The 23,084-nt window shown below is 57.3% G+C and overlaps 3 protein-coding genes across 3 annotated transcripts; 1 reads left to right on the top strand and 2 right to left on the bottom strand.

The window, feature by feature from the left end:
• Nucleotides 1–106: 106 nt before the first annotated feature.
• LOC130155923 (iroquois-class homeodomain protein IRX-6-like) lies at nt 107–3,511 on the top strand. Its single transcript, XM_056353855.1, has 2 exons — nt 107–2,526; nt 2,844–3,511. Exons 1-2 carry the CDS (start codon nt 2,350–2,352, stop codon nt 3,324–3,326), a joined length of 660 nt encoding a protein of 219 aa, XP_056209830.1. The 5' UTR covers nt 107–2,349; the 3' UTR covers nt 3,327–3,511.
• A 767-nt stretch (nt 3,512–4,278) lies between these two features.
• On the bottom strand, nt 4,279–6,464 carry LOC130156048 (E3 ubiquitin-protein ligase RNF182-like). Its single transcript, XM_056354182.1, has 2 exons — nt 6,316–6,464; nt 4,279–5,869 (listed from the first exon to the last, which is right to left on the bottom strand). The coding sequence occupies exon 2, from the start codon at nt 5,835–5,837 to the stop codon at nt 5,112–5,114; it is 726 nt and encodes a 241-aa protein (XP_056210157.1). The 5' UTR covers nt 5,838–5,869; nt 6,316–6,464; the 3' UTR covers nt 4,279–5,111.
• Nucleotides 6,465–9,742: 3,278 nt separating this feature from the next.
• On the bottom strand, nt 9,743–22,678 carry PCIF1 (phosphorylated CTD interacting factor 1). Its single transcript, XM_056355004.1, has 17 exons — nt 22,522–22,678; nt 22,167–22,275; nt 19,166–19,304; nt 18,845–18,969; nt 18,269–18,406; nt 17,718–17,848; nt 17,329–17,483; nt 16,949–17,096; nt 16,653–16,736; nt 15,773–15,872; nt 15,399–15,561; nt 13,992–14,164; nt 13,409–13,495; nt 12,713–12,897; nt 12,104–12,197; nt 11,698–11,873; nt 9,743–10,867 (listed from the first exon to the last, which is right to left on the bottom strand). The coding sequence occupies exons 3-17, from the start codon at nt 19,287–19,289 to the stop codon at nt 10,597–10,599; spliced, it is 2,154 nt and encodes a 717-aa protein (XP_056210979.1). The 5' UTR covers nt 19,290–19,304; nt 22,167–22,275; nt 22,522–22,678; the 3' UTR covers nt 9,743–10,596.
• Between the last annotated feature and the right edge of the window lie 406 nt (nt 22,679–23,084).

Here is a 23,084-nt window from a genome sequence, read left to right as displayed (position 1 = left end):
GTGTGCCTGCCTGGAGGGTCTGGGGTCACCTGGCCAGTGGGGACAGTCAGGCCTGCCTTCCTCCTGCCGCCTCTGGCTTGTTCCTCCAGGGCTGGGGTGTGTGCATCCCCAAGCCTGGTGCTGGTGGCAGCTGCCCTGCACTATCCGCTTCTTCCTGCCCGAGTGACCTTGAGTCCTGGGAAGCGAGCTGGGCATCTGGTATAGCAGTGGGTTGGGCACGAAATTAATCGAGTGGTAAACAGCCTAAATCCCATGTAACTCTGTCCCAAACTACACACACTGCCCCTCCCTGAGCGGATTGTCTGGAAGTATTTACATGTGATTAGCTGTTATAATCTCAGAGTTTTAGTTCTATGCTTTTGCATTAAACTGATTATCTGCGGAGGGGAAAAAGGGCTGGAACCACCCAACCTGAGCAAGAGCTTCTGTGAGGTCAGAGCTCCGTGGCTGCAGGACTGCTGCGGTGTGATCACTGGGCGCTCGGCCGGGCTCGTGCAGGGGCCAGGGACGGTGCGGGGGCTTGCGCTGTGAGCGCAGAGCGGGTGCTATGAACACAAAGTGGGTGCTCTGCCCAAAGTGCTGGCGGCCCCCTCCTGCCACAGCTGCTGGGGGTGCCCGCGGCCCCTCCCCTGCCCCAGGGCAGCACCCTGCCTGCACGTTGGGCACCCAGGCTGGTGTGGGCTGGACCCTGTGCCCATCCTGCCCAGCCAGGGACGTAGCGTGCGGGTGGCCCTGCGTTCCCCTGGGGGAGCAGCCACAGTTGATTGTGGCTCTGCCCTGGCTGTGGCTGTGTCCCATGGTCTTCACATCTGCCTGCTGCCTGGTCTGTGCTTAGCTGTGCCACTGTGTGGCTGTGCCTGTCTGGCCGTGGCTCGGTTGGTGTCCAGCTGTGTCCATCCGTGGTGCTGGTGGCTGGCTGTGGTCCTCCCTCTCCAGCTGTGCCGCGCAGGGTTAAGGTACACCACAGCAATCCGCAGGCGCTTTCCTAGATTACAGCTCCATTATCTAATAAAGCGGATCCTCGTTGGCAGCACCGATTAGGGCTGGAGGAGTCCTGTGGGGACAAGGTTACGGGGCTGCTGTGAGGCTGTGGCCAGGGCTGGTCCCAGCTGTCTGGCCCGGCCAGTGGCACAGGCATCCTGGTTGCCCTGTGAGTTCCATACCTGGGGCTGCCACGCGCACCATGTTCCACAGCACAGGACTGTCTGCTGCATATGGGGAGCTCCAGGTGCTGCTGGGGCTCTGGCCATGGGGCACAGCAGGTCTCAGGTTCCCTCAGTACTGGCATCTGGTCCCTGGGTCTTTCTGCTGTTACCGGGGGCCTGTGGGGAGCCCAGGGATGCAGCAAGGGCTCATTAGCACCAGTGACCTTCTCCTTCCCGTCCCTGGCCAGCGCTAAGCGGGTTTGTTACATATTTAATATCCTGAGAGCGTTATTAGTCGGTATTTAATGACGGATACAACCTGTGGGATAATCCCAGTCTTAGTGGGGAGGCGCAGAGGCAGGAGCTGGCCGGCTTGGGGGGTCGCAGGCTCTTGGGGCCCCTTGTGCAACTGCCCACCGCTGCCCTGCTGGCCCACTGTCCCTGCTCCGTCAGCAGGCAGAACGCCCCAGTGCCTGCGGGGCTGAGTCCTCAGCCAGGCAAAGGGTTCTCGCCCATCCCTGGGGCTGTGGGGCCCCTTCCCCTGCGCCCCTCTGCAGACAGGACCCCAGCTGCAGGCATGGCAGCGCTGGGGCCAGGACCTGGCCAAGCTGGAGGAGGAGTGGGCTCCGGAGCAGCACCTTGCACCTCCCACGTCCTGCCAGGCCGTGCACAAGTTCTCCTGCAAGCCCCTGACCCTCCAGCCCACCCCACCACAGTGTGGGAGGCTCTGCCGACCCCTGCCCCTGAGCCAGGTCAGGGCTGGGGTCAAGGATGGGGACCGATGGCTCTTGGCACTGCAGTAAAGCCCTGGGTATGCTATGTCCCATGTGCATCCCTGTGTGGGCTGCATCCCTGGGGCTGTGGGCCTCCCCGTGGGCCCCATGCACCAGCCCCTGGTGCCACTGCACCCCATCACTGGGGGCTGCGCAGGCTGTGCTGGGGCCATGCAGGGTCGGGGGACTGGGGGGTGCCGGGGTCCTGGCGTGGGTCCTGGCCACGTCCCGGCTGGTGGTGGGCAGGCGGGAAGGATGCTCCCTGCCAGTCCCTGCCTGGCAATAGCCAGGAGAGGGGGAGGCAGCGGCTGCCCCAGATCCCTGCTGCCGCTTTCGTGGGTGCTAATACCCCCTAATCAGCTGTCAGTCACTGCGGACCCCGGCAGCTATAAAACGCCCGGGAGCAGCTCCCCAGCTCCTCTCCCTGCAGCATGGCAGCTCCTTGGGGTGAGGGGAGCCCAGGCCGAGAGCCAGGGGGCTGCGGGGGGCCGTGGGGAGCCCTGCGGGGACCCCCCCAAGCCTTACTGCCCTGGCCCTGCCCCTGCCCCTGCCCAGTGCTGGCTGGCTACAGCCTGCTGCCGCCCCCTCTAAGCCTCCTGGCGCCCTTGGTAAGTGCTGCGCTGCAACTCCTGGGGGATCGGGATGTGGGACCCCTCGCAGGACTGGGACAGGGCTGCGTGGGGTGATTGGGGTTGGGGAGCTACTGTCCCGGGTCCCCTGCGCCCCCCCCCCCCCGTGTCCCCCCCCATCCCCCTGGCACTTTGGGGCGTGTGGTGCTGGGCATGGGAGAGGGAGAGGAGGGGCAGGACCCATTTCTGCCCCCTCCCATGAGCAAAGGGCCGAGCCCCCACATCCCCCAGACCCCTTTCTCCAGCCACAGGTACCCCTGCCCTGTCCTGCCTTGACAGCTCTCTGCCCCTTCCAGGTCGCGCCCGCCTACGAGGTGCCACTGGGGCTGCCCGTTGAGCCAGGGCGGGCGAAGGTGGCAGCGGCGCGGGAGAGCACCGGGGCGCTGAAGGCCTGGCTGGCACGGCACCCCCGGAACCCCTACCCCAGCAAGGGGGAGAAGGTGATGCTGGCTGTGGTCAGCCGGATGAGCCTCACCCAGGTCTCCACATGGTTCGCCAACGCCCGCCGGCGCCTCAAGAAGGAGAACAAGACGGGCTGGGCTCCACGCGACACCTCAGACTGCGAGGACAGCGAGGGCGAGGGGGCCCTACTGGGTGTTGCCCCCAGCGCCAGCCCTGTGCAGGATGGGTGTGGGAGCAGCTCCGAGGTGGGACCAGGCCCTGGGCAGGGCAAGCAGCCCCAGAAACCCAAGATCTGGAGCGTGGCGGCTATTCTGGCATCTCCCCACGGCGAAAGCGGGTGCCCCCCAGGGGTGCTGGCGGTGCTGGAGCAGGGCTAGGGCTGGGGCGGCCGTGCCCTTTACCCGAGGGCAGGTGGGGGCCAGGGCTGTGGCTGTGGGGAAGGGACAGCCCTGCGGCTGGGCAGGGAAGGACAGATGGCCGTGGGACCAGGCAGGTGCCTGGCTGAGGAGAGTGGGCAGTATGGGCAGGGAGGGACACGAAGCGCTAATAAATGTCACTTTGTCTTGGGCCTTTGTCTGGTTTTGCCTGTCTGCAGTGGGCATGTTGGTGGGGATGCCAGCGGGGGTACGGGGGTGCCAGCAGGGATGCAGGAGTGCCACTGGGGATGCTGACAGGGATGCGGGGATGCCAGCGGGCTGCAGGCATTTCCACTGCCAGTGCTGCCCGCAGGAGCAGGGCAGGTCCTACCCCAAGCCCCTTGGGCTGCTCCTTGCCCACCCCCTCTGTCTGATGCCATATCCCCACACTGCCAAAAGTGGGACCCTCCTGGGCACCTGGTCAGGCTGCAGGGTGTTTTCCAGCCCCACCACTGGCTGGGGCTCCCAGCGGGGGCTCCCCCTGTTCAGCAGAGGATAAGCCACAGCGTTTCCAGGCAATTCCAGGCCTTCCTGATGCCTCCTCCCTCTCCCCCTCCCTGGAGGTCTGGGGTCACCTGTGGGGCACACACATGCATGGGGCGCAGGGCTGGGGTGGCCATCACAGCTGTCACAGCGCTGTGTCACATGGCAGCACAGGAAGGGACGTGCAGGGACATGGACATGCATGAAGCACCGCACATGGGGGACACAGGGGAGCGGCACTGCCCATCCACTCGCTGAGTGTGACACTGACTGCCAGGACCAGGCTCAGACCCACCGAGCCCCCCTGAACCCGGGGCTGGGCTCACAGCAGACAGCTCTATGCAACTCCAGCGGGACAAGCGGGGCCAGGGAAGCTGGCCAGGGAGGGTGGAGGGGACCAGGAGCCCTGGGAAGGCACGGACACGGGGCAGAGCTGTATGGCAGCTTTTAATGTTCCTAAGAACTAGGAAACAGAGATCAAAAAGAGACTTTGCTCTTCTTGATAAAAGTAATAAAATGGTTAGCGGTGTTAAATTAATCCTTACAAAACAAAACCCAAGGAGGTTAAATAAAGCCCAGAGGCTCCGCATAAAAACCACAACGACTACAAAACAGCTGCAAAGACGTCTTTACACACCAAAGAAACTCCTCTTCTCCGCTCCTCCCCTAAACGGTACACAGCGTCGGCAAACACGGGACTCACACATGTGGGAAAGGAACACGGATGCAATGGGAGCAGCCCTGCGAGGAGCACGGGCGCCACGGACAGAACTATTTACACTATGGACACGGAGCTGTGCTGGTGCCAGTCCGGCCGCAGGAGCCCCCGGGCTCTGCCCGTCCTTCTCCTGCCGGCGCCAGGCTGTGGCCAGCTGCTGGGGCCCCTCCAGCTGCGGCGCTGGGTGCTGAGCACTTGCACTTCCTTAGCTGGGATTAGTCTCCCAGTTCCTGCTTTGCTCTCGACCCAGCTCCCGCTCTTTGCTGTGGAGGAGGAAGCTGAGGAAGATGAGGAGCTGAGGGTCCGGCCTGAATGCTTGAAGGCTGCAATGAGCTCCTGTAGCCGCTCCGGTGTGGTCTCCCATTTGGCAAAGCCCGCACTGTTCTGCAAGGGAAGGCAACAGCTGCTGAGCATCTCCCCGTGGTCCAAGTAGACCTCCATGCTGTGGGTCAGCCATGGGTCAGGGTACACCCGTACCCCAAAGGACAACGCTCCAAGGCACCCAGAGCCTTCCCAGGGTGGGCATGGCGTTCAGCTGTGCAGGATCAGGAGTGGGGGAACCCAAAGACCTCCCGGCACAGACACTGGCAGAGGCTGTAGACGATGCAGAGGAGGAGGGTGGAGGGCACGAGGCTGACCAGAACGATGCCCAGGCTGTGGTGCTCGATGAGCAGGAGGTAGATGCCGAAGGGCAGGGAGCTGAAGTAGAGGAGGCAGAGGACACCCAGGATGAAGCGAGGGACGGCTCGCCATCCCCAGGAGTGGCACTTCTGCCCGGGGCCGTGGCAGGGCAGTGTGCCCAGGCTGGCAGGGCGGTACAGCCGCACCACCTCAAGCCTGCCCAGGCCCTCCGGCGGGGCCACATCCTCCGGCACCTCCAGGATGGTGACCACCAGGCAGTCAGGGCCGGGTGAGGGCTCTAGCACACTGGGGCAGAGGAGGACTTCAGGGGATCGGGTGGGACCCCGCTTCTTGGTCTTCTCATGGCCTGTCAGCAATGCCAGTGCCTCGCCGTCGTCCTGCAGCTGCTGCACGTCCCCACCGGGCACTGGGCTGTGCTGGCGGCAGAAGGGGCAGCGGAGCTGGCAGGGCGACGCATCCCCCAGTGGCACCATCTTGCAGAGGCACTTGGCACAGAGGCGGTGGCCGCAGTGGAGCAGTTTGGGTCGGTGGGCACGGGCATCGTAGCGGCTGTAGCAGATCTTGCACTCCAGTTCGGGGGCCACGAGTGCCATTGTCTGAGGCCCCTGCTTGCTGTCCTGCTGGGCCATGCTCCTGGAGGGCTGGCTGGTGGCTGTCCAGGCTGGGGGAGAGGGAAGCTGCCGTGAGCGAGGGCTTGGGGGCAGGTTCCTGGGCCCTGCTGCACCCCACGGGCAGAGTCCTGGCCAGCCCCGGGGGCTGGGTGGCAGAGCGGGGCCAGGGGAGCAGGAAACAGGCGGCAGCCCCCTCCCAGGGCCGGCACAGCCTGGCTGCGACCACCAGCTGGTGCCGCCACGCTGGGACTCGGCCCCATCGCGGCCGCCGTGTCCGGGTGGGAGGGAGACATCTTTCCCAGGGGACGGGCTGCGGGGTGAGGGCCCGTGTCCCGGGTGCAGCGTGTCCCTCCCCGTGCGGGCAGCTTCCCCAGGGCAGTGCCGGCTCTGGGCACCGGGCTCTGCTGGCTGCAGGGACCCTCTGCCCTGCAGCCCCCCGCCCCCCTTCCACCCACAGCAGCAGGGCGAGCAGCATCCTAGGCCGTGGCCCTGGTACCTGCAGTCCACGCCGGGGCTCCTGGGTGGGACGCAGCCGTGGGTCGGTCCCCAGCCTTGCAGCCCCGGTGGGCCGGGCTGCGGCCCTGTCCGTGAAGGCAGGCAGGGTGCCGGCGGCGGCTTGTGCCCCATGGAGAGGCGTGGGGCGCGCTGCCCGCCACGCTGCGGAGGCAGCCTTGGCGCAGGGGCTGCCAGCATCCTCCGCGGCGTTGGCCTGGCAACGCGGAGTGGGAGGCGGATGCTCAGCCAGCCGGTGCCGGTGCTGTGCAGAGCCCTGCTATGGCAGGTCAGGGTTCCCAGGGCTGCTGCCAAGCTGCAGCAGGTCGCTTCGGCTCCCTGCAGCCCCTTTGCTCACAGGCAGTCCTGAGGATGCTCTTTCCCTGCCCTGGGGGCTGCAGGCAGCGGCCCCTGGGGCCCTGCAGCCCCCAGCCTGGGGAAGAGCACGGCCGCAGAGCAGGGTCCTGGGGGGCCCATAGCACTTGGCAGACCCTCTGCCGTAGGAATGGGTGGCTTCTGCTCAGCCCTAGGGAGAGAAGATGCTCCAGGCATGAAATGCCTCACAGGGAGGGCCCTGCAACCTGTCCCGGAGCCCAGCACATCACCCACAGCATGGGGGATCAAGGGGTGCAGAGACGTGCTCGGCACCACCAGCATGTGCCCGGATACCTCACCCCATTCCGGCACCCCAGGGAGCCAGGGCCAAGGGCACTTGGGGGCCGCAGCTCTTGGCAGATGCCAGCTGGGTGATGCCAAGCCCTCGGCACATCCCTCTCCACAGGTTGCACCTCCCCAGCCCATGCCAAATCCCTCACCCAGGCTGCAGCCCTCGCAGGGGTGTTTCCAGCAGCCCTGAGGGGCAGCAGCCAGCAGAGACACCACCACCACCACCACCCCCCAGAGCTGCAGGCAGGTTGGCAGTGCTGATTCCTCCCCAGCACTGACAGGGTAAACCTCCCGCCTGCTGCCAGGCAGAGCAGCAGCCAGCCACCACAGGAGGCAGCACTTGTGGGGGCAACTGCAGGGACCCCAAGCATCAATGGCCGACCTGGGGACACACCTAAGTTCAGGCGCTGCCAGGGGTTTCCAGCCCCTCATCAGTGACGGGGTCACACCTTGCTGCCCTCAGTCCCTTTGGGGTGCAGGACAGGGTGTCTGCGCTGGTTAACAAGAAAATGATGTTGGGTTTTATTTTTCTCCACGCAGGACTTGCTGAGCTCCGTGAACTGCCCTGGTAATTATTGTCCGCACCCTGAGCGCGCAGTGCTGGGCAGCGGCCCCAGCCCGTGCTGCAGCAGCCACTTGTGCTGGAGCTGCCCAGAGCAGCGCTAGCGAGGGGCCTTTCAGTTCAAATTGTCAAGGTCTGGCAGAGTCTGAAAGAGCTTTTATTCTAGGGGACCAGGCAACATCTGGCTACCAGTGGGACCACTGACCTCATCCCCCAGTCCTGCTCGTACCCCCGCCTCTTCCCCACTGCCTCCACCACTGCAGCCCCTCACAGAGCTTGACCCAGCCTTGGTCACTGCCCTTGGCTGCACCCTTGGTACAGCTTGGCTGGACAGCAAGCAGCCCCAGGCGCTGTGGGATGGCTGCCACAGCATCTCGGTGGGAAGCATCATGTCCCATCTCAGCACCAGGCTGACAGGGGTGGCTGTGCTGGCCCGTCTCGCTGCCTCTGCGATCTGGCAGCTCAGCCCTGTGAGCAGAACCTGCTCCTTGCCCCAGCCATGTGCCCCCATCCCCTCCAGCCTCACCGGGACCCTTCACCACCTGCCACTTTGTCCCTGAGCTCTTCTGGAGCTGAGCCCATGAACTGCTGCCGCCAGGGCTCAGCTCCCAGCTGTGGTCCTGGTGTCCTCCTCCTCAGGACCCATCCCCTTCACTTGTTCAAGAGAAGTGCTGGAGACAGGAGCACCCATGAAAGCCGCAGTGACCATCCTGATGCTCCCCTTCTATCCTCTCTTGCTTTGTCTGGATAAATGAGATGTTCTAGAGAGGAAGCCACACCACGGGGCTTCATGGCCACTGAGGTCATTTGCATCTCCACTGTAGCAATTAAATACTTCACAAGGTAATTGGTCATCACCTGAGGGAGCAAGGCAAAGGACTCAGTGAGGGCAGACTGACCAAAGACTTGTTGACACTTCCCAACATCAGTGTGTCTTTGGTCACTGGCACTTCAGGAGGTGTCTGCCTTGGCTCAAGACGTTAAGTAAAAGGCAAAAAAGGCTTTATAAAAACTGCTGCTCATTGCCAGAGTTCCCAGCTGTCCCAAGTGTCATTCAAAGGACATCAATGATCTCGTCGTCTCTGTTGCTGAAAGCATTCCTGGAGAGCTGCGGAGGTACCCGAAGCAGGCAGCCTGTGGGGCTGAGCTGATCCTGCCCAGCACAGAGCAGCACCGGCACTGCTGCAGCACAGATGCTGCCAGCTGCAGAGCAGCACGTGCACAACACGGACCCAGGGCTCGCAGCACTTTCTCATCTCCCGGCTTTTAATAAACCTCACAGCCCATTTTATCTGTGCCTGAAAATGCAGTCTTGCAAGGCTTCCAAGCAATGCTAACCTGCCCCAGAGCCATTTTCCTTTGGGAACACTGGCTTCCATGCTGTCTGCCAGCCTGTCCGGAGGCAGAGGGGGTAAAGCTGGGAAATTCCCAAACTCCAGAAATGCGGGGTCAGAGAACTACCACGACTTTTAACCCCCAGAGCCATCCTCACCTCGTTAGGCCAGAGGAGACAGGTGGTATTGAACGATTCAATCCAGCAGCCAGGGACAGGGTGAGATCAACAGCGGGAAGTGGAAGCAAGACCAGACCAGCCGGGGAAGGTCTGTACTTCAAGCACACGGTGCATCAACCCCCAGGAAATCTGCCCCCCTCACCACGGATATCCCCTCGGGCAGCGCTGTGGACTGACTGCAGGGAAGCCCAGCAAGCTCTCCCAGCAGTGCAGCAGTTGCTGCTCTACACTGAAGAGGCTGGGCCTGTAACACAGCTTGTCCCGCGCCTCCCCGATGCAGGGATGAGGGGCTACTGAAGGGCTACCGAAATGCTGAGAGCCCTGGAGCAGAGACCTCGCAAGAAGCAGCTCACTTGCCCTGCCCTCGAGAGGCTCTGGGCGAGGACAGCTGCCTGCACTTCTTGGAAGGCTGGTACAAGGAAGAGAAAGCCAAACTCTTCACTGCAGCTGCAGTCAACAAGCCATGAGGACTGTGGTCAGGTTGCTTTAGGGGGTCCAAGCTGGTCATTAAGAAAAAAAATTCACCAGCAGGGCACTGCAGCACAGAAAGGGTCAGATGCCAGAGGGTTCTGGGGAAAAAAAACCCAGCAAAAGAAAGAACCAGTATTTTTCTACCTTTCAGCCAGAGGCAAGAGCAGGCTGTGACCACAGGCCCCTAGCCAACAGAGAAGGAAAGGCACAGACACGGGGCAGAGCTGTATGCTGGTTTTTAATGTTCCTAAGAACTAGGAAACAGAAATCAAAAATAGACTTTGCTCTTCTTGATAAAAGTAATAAAATGGTTAGCGGTGTTAAATTAATCCTTACAAAACAAAACCCAAGGAGGTTAAATAAAGCCCAGAGGCTCCGCATAAAAACCACAATGACTACAAAACAGCTGCAAAGACGTCTTTACACACCAAAGAAACTCCTCTTCTCTGCTCCTCCCCTAAACGGTACACAGCGTCGGCAAACACGGGACTCACACATGTGGGAAAGGAACACGGATGCAATGGGAGCAGCCCTGCGGGGAGCACGGGCGCCACGGACAGAACTATTTACACTATGGACACGGAGCTGTGCTGGTGCCAGTCCGGCCGCAGGAGCCCCCGGGCTCTGCCCGTCCTTCTCCTGCCGGCGCCAGGCTGTGGCCAGCTGCTGGGGCCCCTCCAGCTGTGGCGCTGCGCGCCGAGCACTTGCACTTGCCATCCGTCCCTCCATCTGTCCTGCCGTCCTTTCGCCCATGCATGCATCCCAGCTCTGGCTGCCCCTTCCCTTGGTGCTCTGGCATCGAAGGGGCTGCCTGCTCCTCCTGCTGTACCACGCTGCGTTCCCTTGCCCTCCGGCGGGGGCCGCAGCTCAGCCTCCTCTCCCCACCGGCGGCCGGGTGCTCCCCAGCACTCCTGGGCCGGGGCAGTGTGCAGTTCACAGAGGAAAGCAGGTGCCGTGGAGCTGCTGTGCAAGAGTCCCCCGGGCCGGTGCTGCACAGCCAGCAGTCTCTCCACCGCCCCAGCAAGCCTCCTCAGGCCGCTGGCACCTCCCCTGCTGCCTCGCACCTCTGCACCTTAGTTGGGATTAGTCTCCCGGCTGCTGCTTTGCTCCCGGCCCAGCTCCCGCTCTTTGTCTGCTGTGGAGGAGGAGGAGGAAGAGGAGGAGGAGGAGGACGACGACGAGGAGGACGATGAGGAGGAGGAGCTGAGGGTCCGGCCTGAATGCTTGTAGGCTGCAACAAGCTCCTGCAGCCGCTCCGGCGTGGGCTCCCATTTGGCAAAGCCCGCACTGTTCTGCAGGAAGAGGACGGCTGTGTTGTGCACGGCCTTGTAGTACATCTCCTCTCTGCAAGGGAAGAGAACAGGCACTCAGCACCCACCCAGGAGTCACAGAACTGCCACCCAGACCCGATTCCTAGCACCCACCCCTCCTCTCAACTGCGTGTCATGTTTAGGACAAGCATTCATCTCCGTCCTTTTCTCTCATTCTGAGGAAAAAAGCAGGCAGAGTGCAGCATCAGGCATTTCTGAGTAAAGGCAAAGGCTTGTGAACTTTCAGAGAAGCACTGATGCTGCATAGCCACGTAGCGCTCTACAAGCATGTATGTGCACCGCGTCACCACTGTCCCAGAAGGAGACTCATCACAGCAAGGCATCAGTCTTAATCAGGTACAGAGAACTTAAGTGTTTAAGCACTGGTTGCTCAAACAAGTTGTTGCTTGAACTTGTTGCTTAAACAGCAAACCAATGGCCAGCTTGCTCTGCTGAGGACCAGGATCCTGCCTGACCCTTGTTTCTGCTTCCCCCCAAGTGACACCGAATTGCTGTGGCGTTTGGCAGCCCCAGAAGCGCTGCTCAGCTGGATCACCAGATCAGAGGGCTGGCAGAGGAGCACAGATGATCACCGCAGCACCACATGTATGACCTATTCACACTGGACTTTACCCAAGGAATACGCCACTCACAAGCTTTTTGTTAGTGAAATAACCTGGTAGTCATTGGATGGCCATGAGATTCCCAACACTCTGTATGACTATCTTAAAAACCCAGAGCGATTATGCACTGCATTTGTCCTTGCCTGCTCCCTACTTCCTACTGATTTCAGCTTGGGACAGGATATTTCTGTCATACAGCTTCAGAAACGCATTCCCAGAAGGACCCGAGAAAAAGGCCTACTTTTTGCAGACATGCTGAGACCCGCTGCGGTATTCGTGATCAAAGGCTGGAAGGATGAGCTGGTGCCGCTTGAACTTGCTCTGCTCCATACGGGTCAGGGCTGGTGTAGGAGGGTCCCGCCACTCGGGGATGAAGACAATAAAGGAGAGAGGCTCACTGGAGTTCTCCAGCAGTTTCTAGTTCAACAAGAACATGAACAATCTCAGTGCCGGCTGAGCAATGACATGTCTAATATGGACATTTCCATATTCCATGGAAACACTTCTGCTTCTAGAGTGGTGCCGCAGCAGTCGCCGTCCTCTGCCTTCTACATTATAGCCCTGCTGTGAGGGTGCAGGAGCAGTGGGGAGGAGAGGACTGACTGCACAGCTCCATTCAGAAGAACCCCACTGGTGAGCGAACGTACCTCGAAGTGAGAGACCATGGCATCCATCAGCTCCTCACAGAATGGAGGATTTGCCTCAAAAGAGCCACTTACAGGAAAGAAATCCAGGCACGGGCTGGAAGAAAAAGGCAAAGATCCCTATCAGAGAGGCTAGCATTCTAACTCTCACACCTTAAAAAGCATCCATTTGCTAACAAGAAGCAGTCATACTCTCAGAAAGCCTGAATCCCCAGCGTGCAGGGCCTGCTGCATCCAACAGTGGGACCAGTCACTGGGGACACGCTCCACCTGTAGCCACTGAAGGTGACTGCTGATTCAAGCTGGCTGCTTGAGGGCCCAAGTCTCCCATTCTCCAGAACAAGAGGAAGCACTGGCAGACCTATAAACTGCATTACTTCAGGGACCAGAGCCCCACTACTGGACTAACGGCACAGCCCTGACAGTTTCACAGCCAGTCTGTGTCCACTCATTGCATTTAGGCAGGCCTGAAGTACACACCCTTCTGAGCAGACATCACACAACCAACCGGCCGCTGCCCTGAAGACACAGACACGTCAGCCTGTCTTGAGGCACTGCACATACATGCACCCACACAGATACACGGCAAGGGCACCGGAACGTAAGACTCACCCCCTGGATCCGAAATACCCGTCTGTATCCAAGAAGGCCGAACAGTACTGTTTAAAATAGCAATTCAGGGGCGAGGCAAAGCATTCAAAACTCACTCCAAAGAGCTTGTGGAGGGCTTCGAAGATGTGCACAGGAAGTGCCCCCTGCAGACCAGTTCCTTCGTACAGACCCACACCGAACATCATCTGAGGAGAGCAAACCCCGGTGAGCCGTGCCTGCACTTGCTGTTCCTGCTGCTCCCTCCACTGACCACGGACCCAGGGCCACACGTCCATGCACCTACTCCTCTAGGTATGCAGGGCCCCCTCGTCCTTTCTCAAATTCATGTAGGTCCCCTGCATGTACCCAAGAATGCTCTTTAGATATTTCATCCAACTCAGGCCCCACAAACCAACTGTCAATTTTCACATATAGCCCCCATGAACCTTCAGCTGGCCCTCACGGTCAAGAACTACTGAAGGTTTCTTTCATAAAAATTTATCTTTATCCCCACTGAGGTCTCCAGTCAAGATCACAACTGCTCCCCAGACCACAGCCCTATCTCAAAACACTGGGAGCAGACAACGGACCCAGTTTAAACCCTATTTTGCATCAGACTCCCAGAGCTGCGGACACCCCCCAGAGCAAAGACAAGTACTTCAGGTCCCCACTATTACTAAGGCTTTCTGATGTACAACAACTGTGATGAGACAGTACCTGATATCGACGGAGAAGGCACCAAACCCTGGGCAGAAATTTTTCAAAACCAGAGTCATCAATGCAACTGTACCGATAGAGAAGCCACTGGAAGAGAAAGCCCAGCCATTAACCACAAACAGATTCAACAAAGTTAAGACAGTACGCAGACATACCATGACGTGGAGAGGAACACTGAACAATGGGAGCAGGTGGGGCTCTGCATGGAGGCTTGTCAGCACATCTGCTTTTACCATGCGAGTGAACTGCAAGCTCTTTACCGGCGTGAATGAACGTACCACACCAGCAAGTGTCTCTCAGCAAGGGCTGCCTTGCTGGGAGTACAACTGTTCTTGCAGCACAGTACACATCCAAAGCACACGTGCAACACCTTGTAAATATTTTCAGCTGAAGCTTGACCCTGACTAAGGTGAAAGTAGCTGTCCTCACTTCTGCTGCTACTCGGGCAATGTTTGACAGCCTCTGCCTGGTCAGCACTCCCTGCCTCTGCACAGTCCCTCTTCTTGGAGGGCAAGAAAAAAGGAATCCTCCCACTAAAGAGCAGTCTGTGACCAGTCACACAGGACTGGCAGTCAGCCCTTACCAGCTTGCTGAAGTAGTTGCGGCTCACTTTCACCATCTCCCCCTTGTACCGCACACATGCCACATTGTTTTCCATGTGCATTTCCACGCTGGGGAGTGGTGGGGAGGGGATGGCCAGTCTCACTGGGTAACAGTATACGAGCCTGTCCTGGACTTCAGGAGCTTCTATCTCAGCTACAGAAAATAAAGAGAAAGGCAGCCCATTAGAATCCAAGGACACCTGGGACAGATCTTTCTTCCACCTCAAAACACGCAGCGATAGGAACAGGGCTAAAGGGCAGAGTGAAGCCCCCCCAAACACTGTGATAGTCCTTCACAGATCTCATAGGCAGCTCCCTAGGTTCAGAGCTGATTCCCCAAATTAATTCCATCACCCTCTGCCAAAGCATAGAGAGGGCTCACTTCACAGTACTTCCCCACCTCTTAACACAGCAGACTCAAGAGACCGCACACAACCATCCCACATCTTCAGGCACATTCCAGGCAAGTAGAACACTCCCCTTGTTGCTACTGTTATTATTTCAGTTTGCCCCAAACTCATCCAAAGCACAATAAATATTCCCAGGCTGCCAACTGCAGGAGGCAAAGGAATCTTCCTGCCACCTTGTAGTTACCCACTGCGGGCAGCAGCTTAGCCTCAGCTTCAGTGGGAAAAAAGAGAGCTCACAGGGAAGATCAGTCAGAAGGAATCACGGATTAAATCCAGTGGGAAGACAAGCAGCAAAAACAAGCAGCAAAAGGCAGGCGCTGGGACCTGATGGGAGTCTGAGGAAAGCTAGGACCCGAAAAGGACTACAAAACGGTGTGATGAAGGAAGCAGGGACCATGGAAGAAGGAAAATTTGACTGGAGGCAGTACAGATACAAACTAGGAAGAAAGAACAGAGAAAAGATCAATGAACATGAACCCTCTGCCAGGAAAGGAAGAAGGGTGCATAGTGACGCGCTGGGAGGCAGAGGGGTGAAGAAGGTGCTCAGAACCCAAGAAACGTGGCAGAGGAGAAGGAGGAGAGGGCGCCAGGCATTAGGAAGGGGACTGCCAGCTGTCCTCAGGAATTCACGAAGAAGCAGAGCAAAAAAGCATGGTCCAGGGAAATGAACTAACATCCTGTTCAGTGTGGTCAGCTCCTAACAGGCTACTTAATCCTGACAAATCATATTTTTAGGATATTTTATATTACACCCAGTAACAGTACTGGAAAATACCTTCCCACTGCATAGGCGCTGTGTGACTGTCAGCTAAAACGTATACTGGGCTGGCTATTTCTGACTCTATTAATAAATTCAACTCCCCGGACTCAGAACAGCCCTCCCAACAAACAATGCTACTGGAATGGGGACAGGCCAGAGTGTGTTGCTTTTATGCTGCAGTGCTGTAGCCCTACAGCTCTTCAGAGCTGACTGCATACCAGATATATTGTTCTCTTTGAGTATGGCAAGATGCTTCTCCCGGATCCGCTTGACGTATTCAAGGGATATGTAGTAAATCTTACTGCAGATGCCTTCAACGGAGTCCTTTGCTGCAGCAGACACATGGGGCCCACACTGTTTGCGTAAGTGCTCCAGGCGGTCCTGCAGAACCAGAGAACCAGAGTTCCTCACACAACCTGCCACTGGACTCCCCAGAGGTGTGCAGAGTCTCCACGCCACTGTCACTCCCATTTCACAAAGCAAAGGAAAGCAATCGCAGCCTTCTCCAGAAGGACCTTTATCTGGCCCCAGCACTCCTTCCATCCTTGCCCAGGCTCCCTGCGCTCAGCTGCACAAGCAGAGGGATACTGACCATGTAGTCCTCCTTCGAGGCCGAATGGTCCCGTCGCAGCCAGCTGAAGGTGTCCTCCACATTCCACTTCACCACCTTCCTGCTGTCTGGTGAAGCACTCCTGCACAACACAGAGAAGCAAAATATAAGCCACGGCTGCACAGCAACGTATTCCATCCCAGCACAAGGGTTTTGTCAGAGGGGGAACACAGCTGCTGACACTTCCTCAAGGCCCTACCCTGTCACTCCCCTCCTGGCCTTCTCCGGAAGGTGCTTCCAAATATTTCTATGACTAGGGACTGCCATACTCGCTCCAAAACACACTCTAGCTGTCTGCTGTCCGCTCTGCAATAGGAGAGGCAGATAAAGAATTTATCTACTACGGAAATGGTCCGTTTTGATCTTGCCTCTCACTTCCAAATACAGCCACTGCTAGGAGCTTCTGACTCTGAGAAAACTACCCTGTTAACAAGCTTTTTATTTTCCCCACAAGGCTATCTTCCTCAGTTCTGTCCTGTGGCAGAACTTGTCAGAAAAAATCATACATGGTATAATAAAACACCACGCTAAGCTTGTTGCTCTGTAAGAGCAGTGGGTGCCGAAACACTCATTCTCTTCTCAGGGATAAATGACAGAAGTCATTTCCATGTCCAGTATTTCACAGATTCTCACTTGTCTCTGCATACATTCAGCTTCTCAACAATAGATTTTACTGTAACATTACTATCAAAAGACATCTCTGGCACTATATTGTTTTTCTTCTGTATGTTCCTACCCCTGATTTTTCTCAGTAAGATTATGACCAATGCTGAATAAGGTGTGATGCAGCAGTCCCCTCTGAAAATCCTTATGACCTTTTCCTCTTTTCTGAACGTGACAGCACTGGAAGAGGAACTCCCACCTGGATTCTATCAGCCGTTTTGCAGCCTCAGCGTACTTGAAGAGTAGTCTCTTGGCTTCCTCCCGGAACTTGATTCTGGATAACCTGAAGTAAGTTCAAATTCACATGCATCAGTTCCACATCTGCCACGAAGGCAGGCACGGAGGCCAGATCCAGTTCCTGAGCTTTAGATCACCAGCACCCTATCACTTCATCAGTAAAAGTATAACACAAAAGCACAGAACCACAGCAGCTAAATCACTGGACCAGACCAATACAAAAACATCCCAGCAAGGTGCCCTGTCTTTGAACAGTACCTGATGGGAATGTCATTCATGATCTCTCTGAACATGGAAGGAGACACTACTGGCTCACAGTCACTCGGCAAAAGAGGATCTGTCCCTTTATCGACCACTTTCCTCTCCAACATCCAGCGATTAAAGGACTCCCTCGGGGGGTCAATCCCTGGAGAAGCACAGAAGAAGGGTCTAATCAATACCATAAAGAGATGCCCAGAAGCTCTGATAAGGATCACTACATGGGAATTCTGCCTAATGAGTTCACAACCAACAATGTGACCGAGTACAGCTGTCACAAAAAGAGACCACACGGACAAGGCAGACATAAACCAAAAGGAAGAACACCACAGTACTGCGGGATTAAAAACGTGAATAAGGGGAGCGCAATAGAAACGCACCTTCTCGCTGCTGGCAGAGCTCTCGATAATGTTGCCGCAGCTTGAGAATGAGCTGGGATCGAAGCAGCTCCACCTCAGGGTGTGGAGAAAGCACTTCAGATGGTGCTCTCTGCTTAATCACTGCATTTGTCTGAATATCCAGGTCCCAATATACTCTATGGCAGAAACAAATGTCATCAGGATGGCCAGATCATTGGCTAATTATCAAATATTACTTCTAAAGATGCTTCCTTGGGCTCTTTCACCAGCCAGGAAATGGAACTATCTAGACTCCTTGCAAAGATATAGGGGAGTGTTACGTCCCCGAGATTCTTCAAAGACACCTGGAAAACCAGGTGTCTCTAATATACCACCGAGAAAAGAACTAAAGACAACTGGAGGCAACTCACTCAGTTGGTCGTAGAAGAGCTGCCTGCTGTTTATCTTCAGGTGAAACACACCATGCCTTCAAAACAGAGGTTCCTGGAATACTGGGAGAGCTGGGGACTGGCTGAGCAGCTGGGTTCCCTGGGACATCCGCCTAGGTGTGTAAAAGATTAATTACTGCTCCACAGAGACAGGTAAAGGGGAAGCAGTCCCATATATCTAACAATCCTGCACCTGCACACTATTCAGGATGTGCTTGAGCAATTGCTGGGGGTATCTGGCCTGCTGTTGGCATAAGTTAACACAGACATGCAAGCTACCACATTTCTGAGTCATCAACTGTTATCTCCCAACTCCCAAACTCCACCTCAGGCTGTAAGAGAGAAACGGCAACTTGGCAGGACCCGAGTCTGCTTCCACTTTTGTACTTTCGGAGTGTCAGCTGTCACAGCTTGAGTTATACTAGGGTGACTTGACCTTGCACAGTTAAAAAAAATAGGTCCAAGCTCCCAAGCCCCCCTAGGTTTCAGTGTGAACATCCTTAAGCCCTTTTGTTTCACAGCACCAGACCCACCTTGGGCTTTTTCACACTGTTGCCGCTCAGTGGAACCTCCTCAGAGAATCTCCTCTTCCTTTGCTTGCTCTCCACAGAGGTATCTATAATCCCACCTTCCAGTGGCATCGGAGCTGCATTCAATCCCAGAGGGTCTGACTATGAGTGTCCAAACAACAGCACACGTTAATTCATCAGCTGCTACCGCAGAGGCCCAAACAAAGGCAATAAGCCCTCTTCGCTCCCAAACAGATGGAAATAAGGACACCAATACTCACACCTGCAGAAAGCTAAAAAATTCTCTTCTAGACCTGTGTCTGTATGCTTTTTTTTTTTTTTTTTAAGACTTAGATGAGAAAAATGCAGCACAGCTCCCCCAGGCTGAGCGTTCTTTGAGCAGTGTGCTACACCTGAAACAGCACTACCTGAGTGTGCACCTGAAGGAGGAACATTTCATCGGAACCAAGCCAGATGATGGACTTAGCAAGGAGTTGTGAAGGTAGAAAGACCCTCCCACATGTGCAATCTGAAGTCCACAAGACCACAGCATCTGCCCCTGCATATTGGCACAGCCCCTTGAGAAGAGTGCTTACTTACAATGACATCATGCTGTCCCAGAACTGGCATTTCCCACAAAGACTGGTTAGTGAAGCGATTGAAGTAGTAGGGGCGATTCTCCCGCTTGCTCCAGCACTTCTCCCAGCCAGCCTGCACCAGCTCATCTGAGAAGACAGTGAGAGAGTCAAAGAGCAGTCCTGAACAACAGCCCTGCCCTTCAGGTCCCCATTACTGTCACAGCGCATTCTGAAATCTGCATTGTTCCTAGCCTTCCTTAGTGGCCTCGCTTCACCTTCTCTCCCCTGCTAGCAGGGCCCTGCGGAACCCTGCGCTGGGCCTTCCCAAAAGCAGAGTCGGTACCTGGCAGGTCCTGTACCAGTCGCATAGGTTTGGGGGAGCTGGGCTGGTTCTGGTTGGAGGTGCCAGGTGAGTGACTCATGAGAGAGGCTTCCTCTGCAGGGCTTCTGTGATTCTCATTGGCCATTTCTCAGCAACCGCACTAGAAAACAAGAGAGCCATAAAATCCGTGTTAAGGCAGGAAAGATCCCAGATCCACTTGGCCCACTCAGCTGTAGCACTACAAGTTCATTCTGACAATAAAACAGGGTTTGAACCAGCACAAAACACACAAAACAGCTCCTAAACCCTGAAAAATACCTGTTATCCCAGATACAACTAGCTATGAGGAATGCTGAGCTTTAAATGGTGTCGCCAAAGAGTTCTTAAGGCCAGCATTCAAAATAATCACTTCTCAGCTAGATCTCTCCTAAAAGTACAGCATCTGGTCGCATACATCAGGACTGAGAACATAAAAAAATAAAATAACACTCTTCTGTGAACACGTACCACCTTCTGCCACACTAACACTAGTCGTATCTGATCTGCTATCCTCTGACACAGTTTACATCAACATTTACACACACATAACTACACACAATTTAAACAAAAAGACCTTTATTTAAAGACTTCTACGTAAACCAGCCCTACTGCTTCACTAGTAACAAATTCAGTGGCTCAGAGGACCACAGGCTAGGAGTTAGGAACTCCTGAACTACCTTCCTCAGTACATCCCAGGCCCAGACTAGCCGTAAGGCCTCAGCCAGGCTGCTTTAGCCTTTGGTACTTTTTCATTTGCATAATAACAGTTATGCAAAAGAAGGTCTGTTGAAACAATAACGCTACTCTTAATCATAATTTAATGTGGCCAGCTGGACAGAAACAGCCAGGCTTTTCCTCTCTTAGTCACCATTCTTTCCCCCTGGGGAAGTTTCTGAAACAGCACTGCAGATTGCTCCTCTCTGGCAGCCTTAAATACAAGGGCCATGAACTGGCAGGGAAACAAGGCATTTTAAATAACTACCGTCTACCTCAGTTATTTAACTCTAATCAGGCCTTCAGAGACGCCTTACACACCACCAAAATTAGGGCTGCACTAGCACAATCTTGTATACCAAAGTGTGTTTTTTAACTGAACACTATGGTAGCCTCAGCAGTAGGCTCCCTTGTCTATCATCATCTCTTAAATAAAAACCTCTGGCTTGGTTTGCAGGCTAAGTAATTTGGATTTATTCACCTTTGTTCCCTTTCCTGTCCATTAAAAGTCTTGCTGACTATTTCAGAAGAGCAGAACAGCAGGAGAAAACGACAAAGAATTAGCAGGCACTAGCTCAGTTGTCTATATTATGGGTTGTGGAATCAGTGTGATGCATTGAGGAACTCGACCGTTTCAGCACCTTGGAAGATGCTTCCATCCTTCCAGTCGGGGCAAGCAAGGAAAAGTATGGGACACCGCAAAAGCCTGGAGTTTCAGTCTCGGCTCAGAACTAGGCAGACAATAACCAAGCCCACAGGCAAAAGTGTCTGCTACAGAGTGTACCAACGCAATCATGAATATTTAATTGCCTCAGCAGGTCAGCATTGTGCAATATTTGTTTATTCACGCGCTTCCTCCTGAACTCCAACCCCGCCGTGCCCTCTACAATCACTTCACTTCAGCTAGCTGCCAGAAAGGCAGTGAGGTTAGCCCAGCCAGCGGCAGCAGCTCAGCCTCGTGTTGGGGTTTCTCAGTGCAGGGAAGCACGCCGGAGCCCAAGGGGCCCCAGGGCTGCAGGGCAGGAGCCCCATCGGGCAGCACTGCAGGTGCAGCAGCTTTTGACGGACATGCTTGGCCCCTCCTCCTTAGACCAACAAGATATTTGCACATGCAGTTGCTGATGTGTCCTGCACATTACACAGACAACACACTGGTAATGAACGGATATGTACTGACAGGACCAGACCTCTCAAAGTGAGCCAAGGATGTATTTCAAGAAGTTAGGGAGAGCACTGGGTACTGCGATCTTCCTAGACTGGATAGCACACACCGGCTGCAGCGACTTGCCAGTGTTTTTCACCACCGACCGCTCAAAACAGCCGTCAAATACAGTTCACTGTTTTTGCCTTCTCTCATTTACAGATAAACTAGAACGGTGGAAGTAGACAAGAAGCTTTTTCACTTGATCAGTCTTGACAAGCATTAAATCCAAGTACCCTGAAAGTCTGGGAAAAGGAAAAAAGCAAACTAAAAGGAATCCTGACAGAAGCAACTCTACTTGTATGTAACTAGTATTGGGACTTACGACAGTGAAAGGGATCCAGAGTAAGCATTTTATGGTGATTACGGTATTGTTTTTATACACCGTGGCAATGCATACAGTACTTCACAGACATAGTAGAACGCTGTCCCTGCCCAGAGAGCTTACAACCTAGGAGCAGCAGCACAACCAGAGAGTCCACAGCAAGGTGGAAGAAGACACAAAGTAAAGAGGTACAGCAAACAGGATCATTATTCGTTTCCATTTCAGCAAGGCAACGATTTTATACAAGACAACAGCAAATGCGAACAAAGGAGAGCAGCGACAGACCCCTGGGACACAGCAAGGTTCTCCCTCATCCCAGAGCCACGGCTGCTTCAGGAGGCTGGAAACCAGGCCACCGCCTCCTTCCAGCGGTACTTCTGCCTGTCCCCAGAGCCAGCCCTTGCGCCCGGCCCGGTGGGACGGGGCCGAGGAGAGCACGGAGCTCCCGAGGCGGCACGCACAGGCGGCCAGCACGCTGGGGACCGAGGGGCCGTGTCTGCCGAGGGGACGCGTGCTGCCGGGCAGCGGGGCGACAACTCCCGGGGCTGCCCTCCCGGAGGCGCTGACGGGACGGAGCTCCTCGGCGCGGCGGGCCGGGACCGGCGGGCAGCCACGGGCCCAGCGAGTGCGGAGCGGAGGCGGCGGCGGCGGCAACTCTGCAGGCTGGACGGGAGGAGTCCGGGGCCGCGGTCTAAGCGGGGCGGAGGCCGGGCGGCCCCGCGCCCGGGCAGGCGAGTACTTACGGTGGCGGGCTGCCTGGCGGGACGCGTGGCCGTCGCTCCGTGCTCGCCGCTGGCGCGCAGGGGCCGCATCCTCATAGCGGGACGTCCCGCGCCTGGCCCGCGGGGGCCGCTGCGGAGACAGGAGGCCGTTACGGCGCGCCGCGGGGGAGGAGCCGCCGGGACGCGCGCAGGCGCGGCGCCGGGAGCGCGGCGCCCAGCGCAGCCCAGCCGGGGCAGGCGCAGCGGCGGCGGCGGCCGCGCTCTAAGATGGCGGCCGCGAGCCTGCGCCGCCTCCCCTCCGCCGGCCGCCCGCCCGCCGCCGCCGCACCCCTTCCCACGCCAGGGGAGGTCCCGGCCGCGCGGGTGCGCCGCTTACCTGGGCGTGAGGTCGGGGGCTGTAGGCACCGGGCACCGCTGCGTCTCCCGCCGCCGCCCCACCTCCGCCTCGCCCGCCCCACCGCCGCCATCTTGCGCCGGGACCGCGGGCCGCCGGTGCGCAGGCGCGGGGCCGCCCCGCCCTCTGCAGTGCGCAGGCGCCGCCGCCCGGCCCCGGACCGCGCATGCGCGTTGTGCCCGCACCCCGGCCCGCCGACAGGGCGCCTGCGCGGAGCTCGGCCCGCGCTCGGGCGGGCGCATGCGCGGAGGGCGGCCCGCGGTCCCGCCCGCCATCTTTGTTGAGGCGCGGCCCGCCCAGCTGTGGGCACAGGCTGCCCGGCCGCCTGCGCTATTTCGGGCCGCGCAGCCTGTTATTGCGGCCCGCGGCGGCCGCTGCGGCGCGGCCCTGCCCCCCGCCGCGGGCGGCTCCTGCCAGAGGCTGGGCGCGGCCGCGACGCGGTCGCCACTAAAGGGCCTTTGAAGCGCGGCGGCGCCGGGGTGGGGCAGGCAGCTGGGGCCCGGTGTGCGGCCGCGGCGGGCACCCGCAGTGGGGCCTCGAGTCGG

This window comes from Falco biarmicus, chromosome 10 (assembly GCF_023638135.1).
Source record: "Falco biarmicus isolate bFalBia1 chromosome 10, bFalBia1.pri, whole genome shotgun sequence".
Taxonomy (NCBI): domain Eukaryota; kingdom Metazoa; phylum Chordata; class Aves; order Falconiformes; family Falconidae; genus Falco; species Falco biarmicus.
This window is presented reverse-complemented; position numbering and strand designations above follow the sequence as displayed.